Below are 16,063 nucleotides of genomic sequence, written 5' to 3' on the forward strand. Positions count from 1 at the left end.
TTATATTGAAATGTTAAGGTTTAGATTGGTTGGTTCACTCACATAGGAGGGTAAGTGTGGGTGCCAGTCGTGGCCCGGATTTGGGTCGTGACACTATGTCTTAAATAAGCCTCTAAATTGACTAGAAATATTTAGACTTCCCAAGCTATAGCTAGAAAATTTGAAACTAAAGTTAAAACAACACAAACATAGTCATGTCACTAGTCCTCAAAAAGTACGACTCACGACTAATGTTGTTGAGCTAATGATAGGTAATCCATGTATGTGTGATCTTAATGTTGAGTACTAGAACCTACATCACGAGAACATGTACCCCAGAACATGTTTTATCACTTAAAAGGTACCGAGCATGAAGGAAAGAGTGATAGTGAACAGTAACATTATTGAATCAAAGCATCTAAGCAATGACATGATTTGAACAGAAATAGAATACTAAATGTATTGTACATGACTAAACATAAAGCAATGACCAAGATCATAATATGAAGAAACTGAATATTGAACTATATTGATAACATGCTAAATCCATTAGAATATGAATGAACTATAAGGGAGCTTACTAATAAACGACATAAAACCAAATGACTTAAATGTGAAGTCCGATGTGTGCAACCTATAGAGAAGACCCAATGTACCCTACCTTAGATATATAGGCATGCTGATATGATGAATAAGATGATGCGCACAAAGAGGACTTAAATCCTATGTGGCACGTAGTTCTGTCAATTGGGTGTGACTTACCCTATGCCACTTGGTATTGAGATTCCCATATGATTAAGCAATTAACATGTTATGGCTTTTATATTGTTACACTAGATAACTCAAACCTGACATGTAAATGGGGAATGCAACATTTATAATATTGATAATAATTCATTTGAAAACTGACGCATATTCTTATATAACAGAATAAAATGTTTAATTCAATAACTAGAAGATCTACATAATGAGGGTTCTAAATTTATGCATGAAAATGGAAAAAACTGTTACTGAATTCATGATAATACGATTTGGATCATTCTAACAGGTAAAACCCAACATTTTTGACGTTCAAGAAACCCTAGGCATTGATAAGCATTAATGGAATCAAGATTTTGTCTGAAATATAGCTGCCTAATGAGTGAAAGGAATCCTCTAGTGTAATACCACATACCTAGTGAAGAACATTATGGAGAAATCTTTTTATTTTGGAGCCTGAACTAATGAAACCTTGTTGCATTCTTCGGAAGGGTTTGGTCGCCTCTTTCTCCTCTATAGTTTCTAAGTTTCTGAGTGTCTGTGAATGATCTGACTTTGATAAATTCTTATTATGTTTGTAGGATAAAACTAACCAAAAACACATAGTTTAGGGTTGAACGACGTAGGTTAATAGTCCTACACTTTAGGAAGAGAACAAAACACCCCTGGCATAACCGATTTCAAGGTAACCGAATGACTACTGATTAACTGATGGTCTGTGCTTGTCAATCGTAAGTCGTCAATGGACGCTGGTTTCTATGGGTATGATCCCGATGCAGATCAATATACATGGTCTAACCTAAGGTATGTGGGTTCGGCTGTTGGTCGACCCTTAGACGGAATTCTAGGACTGAATTCAGGGTTGTTTATATTGTTAATATTGTTGGGTTGCGCGAGAAATTACTTGACTTGTAATAGTCTTGAGATAGAAATCTATTGCATCTACACTCTGACTTACCTACTATCACGCCCCTAGCCTACACTCAGGATGTGGTCGGCACTCACTAACAATTTATGTCCTTGTGCGAACCCTTAGCCTGACTTACTTTAATCAGTGGAACAGTTAAATCAATATAAGAAACATTCTCATTAAATAACATGAAATAAATAATTTTTCCAAAATGGCACGTATGTCTCATGGAAAAACTTCTGCAAAAAAAGAAGAAGAAAGAGACACAAAATTAAACTGTCTGACTATCTATGAAGCCACTACAATATTAAGATGGATGTTGGGACACACCCCATAACATGTTATAAAATAAAGACTGAAAAAACAAGTAATTGTGTCTGTAAAAATGCAAGGAGACTCACCACTTACTACGAGTGCTCAGTTGGATCAACAAGGTGCTTGATGATATTGATCCTTGTTACCTGTGTCTCCATCATGATACGATGCAGGTAAACTTGTATCATTACATTGAAAGTACGAGTGTGCGATTTGGTATGCTAACCACAACATAGGATATATACATGATTGAACAAGAGATAATTTATAAAATCAATTAATACAATAATAAAAAATTTACCAAATAAATTTTAATCAATTGATATATTAATTTACTAATATATATGTCACAAAACAATGAGATAATGACAACTTCATAAATAGTTCAATAACATCAATCTAATTAGGAAAATATTTAATTTGTAATTAATATTGTTAGAGATTGACAATGATACAAACCAACTTAAAAAGAAATTTTATAAATATAATGATTTTTGTTAAAATCCTACCTTATAAGAAAATCATCATAAAAATTTTTACATTTTTGTTATTTGAGTTCATTTTAATCAAATAATATGAGGATTTTCTCGCTATAAATAGGTGGTTAGAACAAACACCAAACATCACATTTTCCTATATTTTCAATCCAGAAATTTAGCCATGAAAATATTTATTGGTCGCAAAAAAATTGTAATTGCAAGGATACAAAATTCAAAAAATAGACAAGTAACATTCTCAAAACGACGTATTGGCCTATTTAAAAAGGCAACTGAGCTATGTACTTTATGTGGTGCTTGTGTTGCTGTTGTAATTTTTTCATCTAGCAACAAAGTATATTCATGTGGACATCCTTCCGCTGAGTTAATTGTGGATAAGTTTCTTGGAGAAAATCAACCCGGCTTTGATGCTCCTAACTCCACTAGCTTATCTCATCAAAATGTAAATGTTGATGATATCAACAATGAACTAAACATGTTGGAGAATTCACTCGAACAAGAAAAAAAACATGGAAAAGCTCTCAAAGGATTATGGAAAGAACTTCCATATGAACAACTCAACTTTTCTGACCTTAAAAAGTTGATTGAGCTCTTGGAAGCTGCAGATGAAGAAGTTGAAAGAGTAGCAAGCCAACTTATGGAGTATGATACGGAATTTCTGTATCAAACTATTGGAATGTCCCTTTCACCTTTAAGATTTGATGGCAACAGTTCGTCCAATTTCAATGAAGCTCCATCAGGATCCAACGAATAGATATATATAAGTTTATTTAAAAATCAGTGATTTAATTGTGTATTATAGAGTTTTCATTTCAATATCTATGATTATGTTTGTTATATTTATGAATTTAATTTTTACCTACAAATATGTTTGTGATTGAATGGGACGGACTTGTGTTTAGTACTTCATTTTAATTTCTTCGTCTTACCTTTTTTAGGTCAGTGTAAAATATAATGTATTTTATTTATTTTTGGCCGCTCTTAGCTAATCTATTCCATATGTCATGCATAAAATCACAAGAATAAAAAGCATTTGTTACATTTCACATATCATTAATTTATAAAAAAAAGATTTAAAAGTTAGTTTATTTTCTCAATTTCCATGCCAATTCAAAATAATATACTTAAATCAAAACGAAAAGGGTATGGAATAATTGTCAATTGAAGCTGATGTATAAGTGTTGAAAAACAAAGTAGTAAGAGAATATTAAATAAGAAAATGAAACTCATGTCAGATAGCTTAAAGTGCAACATATCTTATTTAAAAAAAACTAAAATTCTTATAGAGTATAGCATGCATCTACTTATACCTATAAAATTAACATTACTTTATAATCATCGATAAAGCATGTCTTACCACCTCACTTCTACTTATACATATGTATAGTTTATAATTTTAATGTTATTTAAAAGACAATAAAAATAATTTTTGGTTGTACATATTTATAAATTTATTTTAAAAAATTATTCTTGTAATACTTTTTTCGCGTGTCATAACTGATCAATAGATTTTTATGAATTTAGAAATGATGTAGAAGATATCCAAATCACATAAAATACTGAATTGAAGTTCCATAAAAATTTTGTAGAATAATATAAATTAAACAATAAATATTTTTTAATTCTGAAATATAATAGTAGATGGTCTTTTATTTAGCATGGTGTAACACCCCCTTTTTTGAGCAGAGCCAACAAGGGAAGGATCACATCGGTAGAGAAATGGTGTCTTGGGCGTGTTGCCGGGTAGTTCCACTAGTAGTACTATGTCTCTCAATGATCGAAATTACGAAGATAGTATAGGATAGAGAAATCGTTGAATTGACTGGCGGTTCCGACTATCTGCGTTGAGTGATCATTCGCACAACAACGTTTTAATAATATAAATACTCATTATTTTTTTTAGTTTAAGACCGAATTCCTTAGTATTGAACAATAATTTTAATCTTTTATTTTTGAGTTATAAGTTAGAAGAGGGTTTTGAAGTACTTGAAGATTCAAAGGGTTTCATCAACCAATTTTGGGATCAGACCCATGGATTCTTAAACCTACATACCCATATGAATGAAAACTCATTTTGGTATAAATTTCTATCTCTTGTATATGTCTAGATAAAACCCCAATTCTAAGGGTGTGATTTTGTGAACATGGGTTAGATTATCTATTGGATCTTGCTTGTTTATTGTTTATTTGTTGTTTAATTGTGATTTCGTTTAGTACTTGTGTTTGAATTTTTTGAAATTGTAGTTGCAAACATACCATAACCCTTTTCTCATAATCATAAGCATACTTGACATAAACTGAAACAATGAATAATGTGCAGAAGCTAAATCATAATATAGTTGAAATGATAGAGATTACCTATACGCTAAAATGAGAATATAGATAATTGAGAGTTTAAATAAAAAATAAAAGTCAAACAAAACGACTAAAGATGGAACTAGCTATGTCTTAAATAAGCCTCCAAATTGACTAGAAATACTTGGACTTGCCCCAGCTAGAACTAGAAAAACAGAAACTCATGTTAAAAACAACACAAAGATAGTCATGTCACTAGTCCTCATTTAAATACAACTCACAATTAATGTTGTTGAACTAATGATCGATAATCGATGTATGAGTGATCTGAATGCTGAGGACTAGAACCTACATCACGAGAAGATGTACCGCAGAACATGTGTTAGCACTTAAAATGTACCGAGCATGAAGGATAGAGTGATACTGAACAATAACATTACTTAGTTAGAGCATCTAATCAATGACATGATTTGAACATAAATAAGAGACTAAAAGTGTTGTACATGACTAAACATAAAGCAATGACCAAGTTTATAATATGAAGAAACTGAACATTGAACTATATTAATTACATGCTAAATCCAATAGAATATGAATGAACTATAAGGGAGCTTACTAATTAACGACTTAAAACCAAATGACTTAAATGTGAAGTCCGATGTATACAACCTATAGAGAAGACCCAATATAACCTACCTTAGATATATAGGCATACTGATATGATGAATAAGATGATGCGCACAAAGGGAACTTACATTCTATGGGGCACGTAGTTATGTCAATTGGGGGTGACTTACCATAGTCCACTCGGTATTGAGATTCCCATATGATTAAGCAATTAACATGTTATGGCCTAAATGTTGTAACACTAGATAACTCAAATCAGACATGCAAACTAGGAATGCAACATTTATAATATTGATAATAATCCATTGAAAACTGAGGCATGTTCTTAAGTAACAGAATAACATGTGTAATTCAAGAACTAGAAGAACTACGTAACGAGGGTTCTGAGATTATGCATGAAAATGGGACAAACTGATACAGAATTCATGATAATACGATTTGATCATTCTGATAGGTAAAACCCAACATTTTTAAAGTTCAAGAAATCCTAGGTGTTGATAATCATTAATGGAATCAACATTTTGACTGAAATATAGCAGCCTAATGAGTGAAAGGAATTCTCTAGTTTTATACTACATACATACTGAAAACAGTTATTGAGAAATCTTTTTATTTTGGAGCCTTAACTAATGAAAACTTGTTGCATTCTTTGGAAGAGTTAGGTCGCCTCTTTCTCCTCTATAGTTTCTAAGTTTCTGAGTGTATGTGAATGATCTGACTTTTATAATTACTTATTATGTTTGTAGGCTAAAACAAACAAAAAAATACATAATTTAGGATTGAACGACTAAGTATAATCATCCAACACTTAAGGAAGAGACCAAAATAACCCTAGCATTATCATTTTTGAGGTTACCGAATGACTGTCGGTTAAATAATGGTCTGTGCTTGTCAATCTTCAGTCGTGATTGGACGCTGGTTTCTATGGGTATGATTCGGAAGCATATCACAGTACATGGTCTAACCTAAGGTATGTGGGTTCAGCCGTTGGTCAACCCTCAGACGAAATTCTAGGACAGAGTTCTAGGGGTTGCAAATGTTGATAATGAACAAGTAGCACAGGCCGTGTGTCACCATACGGTTCATGGGTGTCGACTGTGGGTCTTACCTGCAAGTTCTGAAAAATCTGCATTATGGTTTGTTTACGGGTACGAGGTGTTACAGTTGGAGTGGGTTTAATCGATAGTTCTATATCAATCTATAAATAGTTGATATAAATGCAAGTCTAACTAAGAGTTTTTGGCTTTCTTTAGAAAGAGGTTTTCTAACCAAGGATTTATATCAATTAATATAATTTTTTGATTAATTTGGGTTCAACTAAAAAAGAATGAATGCAAAACTCGATTCTACCTATATATAGAGTAGATAAATAAGGTTCAGGGTTGTTTATATTGTTAATATTGTTGAGTTGCGTGAGAAATTGCTTGACTTTTAATAGTCTTGAGATAGAAAGCTATTGCATCTACACACTAACTTACCTACTGTCACGCCCCCAACTTACACCCAGGATGTGGCCGGCACTCACCAACCATTCCTGTCCTTGTGCGAACACTTGGCTTGACTTACTTAAATCACTAGAACAGTTAAATCAATATAAGAAAACATCCTCATAAAATAACATGAAATAAATAACTTGTCCATAATGGAATATATGTCTCATAGCAAAACTTGTGCAAAAAAACCAAAGAAGAAAGAAACTCAAAACAAAACTATCTGACTATCTATGAAGCCTCTACAATATTAAGATGGATGTTGGGACAGACCCCATAGCATCCTATAAAATAAAGACTGAAAAAACAAGTAAATGAGTGCACCAAAATGCAAGGAGACTCGCCACTTACTACAAGTACTCAGCTGGATCAACGAGGCGCTTGATGGTATTGATCCTTGTTACATGTGTCGCCATCATGATACGATGTAGGTAAACTTGCATAATTACATTGAAAATACGAGTATGCGATTTGGTATGCTAACCCGAACTTAAGCTTGAATAAAGAAAGAAGTAACACTTACCTTGGCCCTACTTAACTCATGAATAACTTCACTTAATATAAAGCAATGAAAACATGTATTTTGTTTAAAAAAAAAAAAGAAAAATCTCAAATTGAATTATATGTAATAAATATAATTTTTGTGGGAGATTTTCTAACCGACAACCACAATTATGAACCTTATTGATGATACATCGTCTTGCCCATGCTACAAGAAGTGTCTTATGCTTTTATGACGCATAAAACTTCTTAACTTAGTGGATCTACTAGCTTAACTTACATAATCATCTAAAAAGTATGAACTGTTAATACCCATGATGGCTACATGGTTTGCTTGAACATTTGAGTTAAAATGATTTCTCATCCACAAACCAATTCCTCCCATCTGATAGTCGTTTTCAAACGCTTCAATTCACTTCAATACTTTTTACAATTATTACGCCTACCACCGACTAGATTACATTTATAACTTCATTGATTAATTCTAATTTGTACTTTTTCCTTTGGGTTAGACAACAAAACATCAATGGGTTTTATACTAGATAACAATCGCTACGTCTAGTATTAAATTAGGTGTAATTTAGGGTTCATCACTCCTCAATTTGTAAGAGATGTTAATCGTTCTTCCTTTTCTCTAATTTTATTCTTCTTGAACTCTCTTATTAAACCCAAAGCTTAATTAAGGATTAAAACTTACCCATGTCAGATATGACAAAAAATTATTTCTAAATTTGTTATAATATGATTGGGTAAGGAAAAGTCCAAATACCCCTCACTAGCTTGGGTTACTTTCATAAATGGTCATAATAACTTAAAAGGAGCATATGTCCCTCATTCAAACTCAAAACATACTCAACTCAATAGCATTGGAAAGATGATTCCAAGACCTTTTTCTCGATATACTATGTACCACTTAACTCTTCATGTACTGAAAGTTATTATTGGTTGAAGTTGACCCAAAAAGTCAAAACATAAAAATAACTTGAAAAATTCTCTATTTCCAATTTAGCGATTTCTAAATTTAACTATTTCTATGGCAGGATGTCACAATTTCATAATGTATCGTATCATATTCAAATATTTGGTGATTCGATAGACGTGACACAAATTTCATTATATCGTGTTAAAAATGTTATAAAGAAATATAAAGTGCAGGAGATTATTAAATATCAGTTTATATATTTTCAATTGCGTTATGATTTTGGCTTCCTTACTTTTACAATATTATTTCATTTTTCATAAGCTACGAGTATATTTTACAAGTCTACAACTGCTCTAGAACTTGCAGAAATAACTTTAAATTTTAAATTGAAGCGCTTAAATTATTTTGTACATGAATATGAGTAATATTGTCAAAGCTAAAAATGGAAGGTCTTTTATTAAGCATGACTATATTAGCATATATACATGATTGAACAAGAGATAATTTATAAAACCAATTAATACAATAATAAAAATTTACCAAATAAATTTTAATCAATTGATATATTAATTTACTAATATATATGTCACAAAACAATGAGATAATGACAACTTCATAAATAGTTCAATAACATCAATCTAATTAGGAAAATATTTAATTTGTAATTAATATTGTTAGAGATTGACAATGATACAAATCAACTTAAAAAGAATTTTTATAAATATAATGATTTTTGTTAAAATCCTACCTTATAAGAAAATCATCATAAAAATTTTTACATTTTTGTTATTTGAGTTCATTTTAATCAAATAATATGATGATTTTCTCGCTATAAATAGGTGGTTAGAACAAACACCAAACATCACATTTTCCTATATTTTCAATCCAGATATTTAGCCATGAAAATATTTATGGGTCGCAAAAGAATTGTAATTGCAAGGATACAAAATTCAAAAAATAGACAAGTAACATTCTCAAAACGACGTATTGGCCTATTTAAAAAGGCAACTGAGCTATGTACTTTATGTGGGGCTTGTGTTGGAGTTGTCATTTTTTCATCTAGCAACAAAGTATATTCATGTGGACATCCTTCCGCTGAGTTAATTGTGGATAAGTTTCTTGGAGAAAATCAACCCGGCTTTGATGCTCTTAACTCCACTAGTTTATCTCATCAAAGTGTAAATGTTGATGATATCAACAATGAACTAAACATGTTGGAGAATTCACTCGAACAAGAAAAAAAACATGGAAAATCTCTCAAAGGAGCAAGGAAAGAACTTCCATATGAACAACTCAACTTTTCTGACCTTAAAAAGTTGATTGGGCTCTTGGAAGCTGCAGATGAAGAAGTTGAAAGAGTAGCAAGCCAACTTATGGAGTATGATACGGAATTTCCGTATCAAACTATTGGAATGTCCCTTTCACCTTTAAGAGTTGATGGCAACAGTTCATCCAATTTCAATGAAGCTCCATCAGGATCCAACGAATAGATATATATAAGTTTATTTAAAAATCAGTGATTTAATTGTGTATTATAGAGTTTTCATTTCAATATCTATGATTATGTTTGTTATATTTATGAATTTAATTTTTACCTACAAATATGTTTGTGATTGAATGGGACGGACTTGTGTTTAGTACTTCATTTTAATTTCTTTGTCTTACCTTTTTTTAGGTCATTATAAAATATAATGTATTTTCTTTATTTTTGGCTTCTCTTAGCTAATGCATTCCATATGTCATGAATAAAATCACAAGAATAACAAGCATTTGTTACATTTCACATATCATTAATTTATCAAAACAAGATTTAAAAGTTAGTTCATTTTCTCAATTTCCATGCAAATTCAAAATAATATACTTAAATCAAAATGAAAAGGGTATGGAATAATTGTCAATTGAAACTGATGTATAAGTGTTGAAAAACAAAGTAGTAAGAGAATATTAAATAAGAAAATGAAACTCATGTCAGATAGCTTAAAGTGCAACATATCTTATTTAAAAAAAATTAAAATTCTTATAGAGTATAGCATGCATCTAGTTATACCTATAAAATTAACATTAGTTTATAATCATCGATAAAGCATGTCTTACCACCTCACTTCTACTTATACATATGTATAGTTTATAATTTTAATGTTATTTAAATGACAATAAAAATAATAATTGGTAGTACATATTTATAAATTTATTTTAAAAAATTATTCTTGTGATACTTTTTTCGCGTGTCATAACTGATCAATAGATTTTTATGAATTTAGAAATGATGTAGAAGATATCCAAATCACATAAAATACTGAATTGAAGTTCCATAAAAATTTTGTAGTATAATATAAATTAAACAATAAATATTTTTTAATTCTGAAATATAATAGTAGATGGTCTTTTATTTAGCATGATGTAACACCCCCTTTTTTGAGCTGAGCCAAGAAGGGAAGGATCACATCGGCAGAGAAATCGTGTCTTGGGCGTGTTGCCGAGTAGTTCCACTAGTAGTACTATGTCTCTCAATGATCGAAATTACGAAGATAATATAGGATAGAGAAATCGTTGAATTGATTGGCGGTTCCGACTATCTGCGTTGAGTGATCATTCTCACCACAACGTTTTAATAATATAAATACTCATTATTATTTTTAGTTTTGGATCGAATTCCTTCTTATTGAACAATAATTTTAATCTTTTATTTTTGAGTTATAAGTTAGAAGAGGGTTTTGAAGTACTTGAAGATTCAAAGGGTTTCATCCACCATATTTGGGATCAGACCCATGGATTCTTAAACCTACATACCCATATGAATGAAAACTCATTTTTGTATAATTTTCTATCTCTTGTATATGTCTAGATAAAACCCCAATTCTAAGGGTGTGATTTTGTGAACAGGGGTTAGATTATCTATTGGATCTTGCTTGTTTATGGTTTATTTGTTGTTTAATTGTGATTTCGTGTAGTACTTGTGTTTGAATTTTTTGAAATTGTAGTTGCAAACCTACCATAACCCTTTTCTCATAATCATAAGCATACTTGACATAAACAGAAACAATGAATAATGTGCAGAAGCTAAATCATAATATAGTCGAAATGATAGAGATTACCTATACGCTAAAATGAGAATATAGATAATTGAGAGTTTAAATACAAAAGAAAAGTCAAACAGAACGACTAAAGATGGAACTATCTATGTCTTAAATAAGCCTGCAAATTGACTAGAAATACTTGGACTTGCCCCAGCTAGAACTAGAAAAACAGAAACTAATGTTAAAAACAACACAAAGATAGTCTTGTCACTAGTCCTCATAGAAATACAACTCACGATTAATGTTGTCGAACTAATAATCGATAATCGATGTATGTGTGATCTGAATACTGAGGACTAGAACCTACATCACGAGAAGATGTACCGCAGAACATGTGTTAGCACTTAAAATGTACCGAGCATGAAGGATAGAGTGATACTGAACAATAACATTACTGAATTAGAGCATCTAAGCAATGACATGATTTGAACATAAAAAAGAGACTAAAAGTGTTGTACATGACTAAACATAAAGTAATGACCAAGTTTATTATATAAAGAAACTAAACATTGAACTATATTAATTACATGCTAAATCCAATAGAATATGAATGAACTATAAGGGCGCTTACTAATTAACGACTTAAAACCAAATGACTTATATGTGAAGTCCGATAGATACAACCTATAGAGAAGAACCAATATAACCTACCTTAGACATATAGGCATACTGATATGATGAATAAGATTATGATTACAAAGGGAATTTACATCCTATGGAGCCCGTAGTTATGTCAATTGGGGGTGACTTACCATAGTCTACTCGGTATTGAGATTCCCATATGATTAAGCAATTAACATGTTATGGCCTAAATGTTGTAACACTAGATAACTCAAGCCAGACCTGCAAACTAGGAATGCAACATTTATAATATTGATAATAATTCATTGAAAACTGAGGCATGTTCTTAAGTAACAGAATAACATGTGTAATTCAAGAACTAGAAGAACTACATAACGAGGGTTCTGAGTTTATGCATGAAAATGGGACATACTGATACAGAATTCATGATAATATGATTTGATCATTCTGATAGGTAAAACCCAACATTATTAACGTTCATGAAATCCTAGGTGTTGATAATCATTAATGTAATCAACATTTTGACTGAAATATAGCAGCCTAATGAGTGAAAGGAATTCTCTAGTGTTATACTACATACATACTGAAAACATTTATTGATAAATCTTTTTATTTTGGAATCTTAACTAATGAAAACTTGTTGCATTCTTTGGAAGAGTTAGGTCACCTCTTTCTCCTCTATAGTTTCTACGTTTCTGAGTGTATGTGAATGATCTGACTTTTATAATTACTTATTATGTTTGTAGGCCAAAACAAACAAAAAATACATAATTTAGGATTGAACGACGTAGTATAATCGTCCATTACTTAAGGAAGAGACAAAAACAACCTAGCATAATCGTTTTTGAGGTTACTGAATGACAGTCGGTTAAATGATAGTCTGTGCTTGTCAATCGTCAATCGTGATTGGATGCTGGTTTCTATGGGTATGATTCGGAAGCAGATCACGGTACATTGTCTAACCTAAGGTATGTGGGTTCAGCCGTTGGTCAACCCTCAGACGGAATTCTAGGATAGAGTTCTAGGGGTTGCAAATGTTGATAATGAACAAGTAGCACAGGCCGTGTGTCACCATACGGTTCATGGGTGTCGACTGTGGGTCTTACCTGCAAGTTCTGAAAAATCTGCATTATGGTTTGTTTACGGGTACGAGGTGTTACAGTTGGAGTGGGTTTAATCGATAGTTCTATATCAATCTATAAATAGTTGATATAAATGCAAGTCTAACTAAGAGTTTTTGGCTTTCTTTAGAAAGAGGTTTTCTAACCAAGGATTTATATCAATTAATATAATTTTTTGATTAATTTGGGTTCAACTAAAAAAGAATGAATGCAAAACTCGATTCTACCTATATATAGAGTAGATAAATAAGGTTCAGGGTTGTTTATATTGTTAATATTGTTGAGTTGCGTGAGAAATTGCTTGACTTTTAATAGTCTTGAGATAGAAAGCTATTGCATCTACACACTAACTTACCTACTGTCACGCCCCTAACCTACACCCAGGATGTGGCCGGCACTCACTTACCATTCCTGTCCTTGTGCGAACACTTGGCTTGACTTACTTAAATCAGTGGAACAGTTAAATCAATATAAGAAAACATTCTGATAAAATAACATGAAATAAATAACTAGTCCATAATAGGAATGTATGTCTCATAGCAAAACTTGTGCAAAAAAAACAAAAGAAGAAAGAAACTCAAAACTAAACTATCTGACTATCTATGAAGCCTCTACAATATTAAGATGGATGTTGGGACAGACCCCATAGCATCCTATAAAATAATGACTGAAAAAACAAGTAAATGAGTCGACCAAAATGCAAGGAGACTCACCACTTACTACAAGTACTCAGCTGGATCAACGAGGCGCTTGATGATATTTATCCTTGTTACGTGTGTCGCCATCATGGTACGATGTAGGTAAACTTGCATCATTACATTGAAAATACGAGTATGCGATTTGGTATGCTAACCCGAACTTAAGCTTGAATAAAGAAAGAAGTAACACTTACCTTGGCCCTACTTAACTCATGAATAACTTCACTTAATATTAAGCAATGAAAACATGTATTTTGTTTTTTACAAAAAAGAACAAACTCAAATTGAATTATATGTAATAAATAAAATTTTTGTGGGAGATTTTCTAATCGACAACCACAACTATGAGCCTTATTGATGATACATCATCTTGCCCATGCTACAAGAAGTGTCTTATACTTTGATGACGCATAAAACTGCTTTACTTAGTGGATCTACTAGCTTAACTTACATGATCATCTAAAAAGTATGAATTGATAATACCCATGATGGCTACATGGTTTGCTTGAACATTTGAGTTAAAATGATTTCTCATCCACAAACCAATTCCTCCCATCTGACAGTCGTTTTCAAACGCTTCAATTAACTTCAATATTTTTTACAATTATTACTCCTACGACCGACAAGATTACATTTATAACTTCATAGATTAATTCTAATTTGTACCGTTTCCTCTAGGTTAGACAACAAAACATCAATGGGTTTTATAATAGATAACGATCGCTACGTCTAGTATTAAATTAGGTGTAATTTAGTGTTCATCACTCCTCAATTTGTAAGAGATGTTAATCATTCTTCCTTTTCTCAAATTTTATTCTTCTTGAACTCTCTTATTAAACCCAAAGCTTAATTAAGGATTGTAAAACTTACCCATGTCAGATATGACAAAAAAATATTTCTAAATTTGTTATAATATGATTGGGTAAGGAAAAGTCCAAATACCACTAACTAGCCTGGGTTACTTTCTTAAATGGTCATAATAACTCAAAAGGAGCATATGTCCCTCATTCAAACGCAAAACATACTCATCTCAATAGCGTTGGAAAGATGATTCCAAGACCTTTTACTCGATATACTATGTACCACTTAACTCTTCATGTACTGAAAGTTATTAGTGGTTGATGTTGACCCAAAAAGTCAAAACTTAAAAATAACTTTATAAATTCGCTATTTCTAATTTAGAGATTTCTAAATTTAACTATTTCTATGGCAGGATGTCACAATTTCATAATGTATCGTATCATATTCAAATATTTGGTGATATGATAGACATGACACAAATTTCTTTATATCGTGTAAAAAATGTTATAATGAAATATAAAGTGTAGAAGAATATTAAATATCAGTTTATATATTTTCAATTGCGTTATGATTTTTGCTTTCTTGTACAATATTATTTCACTTTTCATAAGTTACGAGTATATTTTACAAGTCTACAAATGCTCTAGAACATGCAGAAATAACTTTAAATTTTAAATTGAAGCGCTTAAATTATTTTGTACAAGAATATGAGTAATATTGTCAAAGCTAAAAATGGAAGGTCTTTTATTAAGCATGACTATATTAGGATATATACATGATTGAACAAGAGATAATTTTTAAAATCAAAAAATACAATAATAAAAAATTTACCAAATAAATTTTAATCAATTGATATTTTAATTTACTAATATATATGTCACAAAAGAAGGAGATAATGACAACTTCATAAATAGTTCAATAACATCAATCTAATTAGGAAAATCTGTAATTTGTAATTAATATTGTTAGAGATTGACAATGATACAAATCAACTTAAAAAGAAATTTTATAAATATAATGATTTTTGTTAAAATCCTACCATATAAGAAAATCATCATAAAATTTTTTACATTTTTGTTATTTGAGTTCATTTTAATCAAATAATATGATGATTTTCTCGCTATAAATAGGTTGTTAGAACAAAAACCAAACATCACATTTTCCTATATTTTCAATCCAGAAATTTAGCCATGAAAATATTTATTGGTCGCAAAAGAATTGTAATTGCAAGGATACAAAATTCAAAAAATAGCCAAGTAACATTCTCAAAACAACGTATTGGCCTATTTAAAAAGGCAACAGAGCTATGTACTTTATGTGGTGCTTGTGTTGGTGTTGTGATTTTTTCATCTAGCAACAAAGTATATTCATTTGGACATCCTTCCGCTGAGTTAATTGTGGATAAGTTTCTTGGAGAAAATCAACCCGGCTTTGATGCTCCTACCTCTACTAGTTTATCTCATCAAAATGTAAATGTTGATCATATCAA

General features: G+C 31.1%; 2 protein-coding genes across 2 annotated transcripts; both read left to right on the plus strand.

Annotated features, from left to right (window-relative positions):
- The first annotated feature begins 1,480 nt into the window (after window positions 1-1,480).
- Window positions 1,481-3,214, plus strand: LOC104645105 (agamous-like MADS-box protein AGL62). Its single transcript, XM_010316126.1, has 2 exons — window positions 1,481-1,542; window positions 2,788-3,214. Exons 1-2 carry the CDS (start codon window positions 1,481-1,483, stop codon window positions 3,212-3,214), a joined length of 489 nt encoding a protein of 162 aa, XP_010314428.1.
- A 5,992-nt stretch (window positions 3,215-9,206) lies between these two features.
- LOC138340465 (agamous-like MADS-box protein AGL62) lies at window positions 9,207-9,785 on the plus strand. The gene has a single exon (XM_069292190.1). It carries the CDS (start codon window positions 9,207-9,209, stop codon window positions 9,783-9,785), a length of 579 nt encoding a protein of 192 aa, XP_069148291.1.
- Window positions 9,786-16,063: the final 6,278 nt, after the last annotated feature.

Source organism: Solanum lycopersicum, chromosome 12 (assembly GCF_036512215.1).
Source record: "Solanum lycopersicum chromosome 12, SLM_r2.1".
NCBI lineage: Eukaryota > Viridiplantae > Streptophyta > Magnoliopsida > Solanales > Solanaceae > Solanum > Solanum lycopersicum.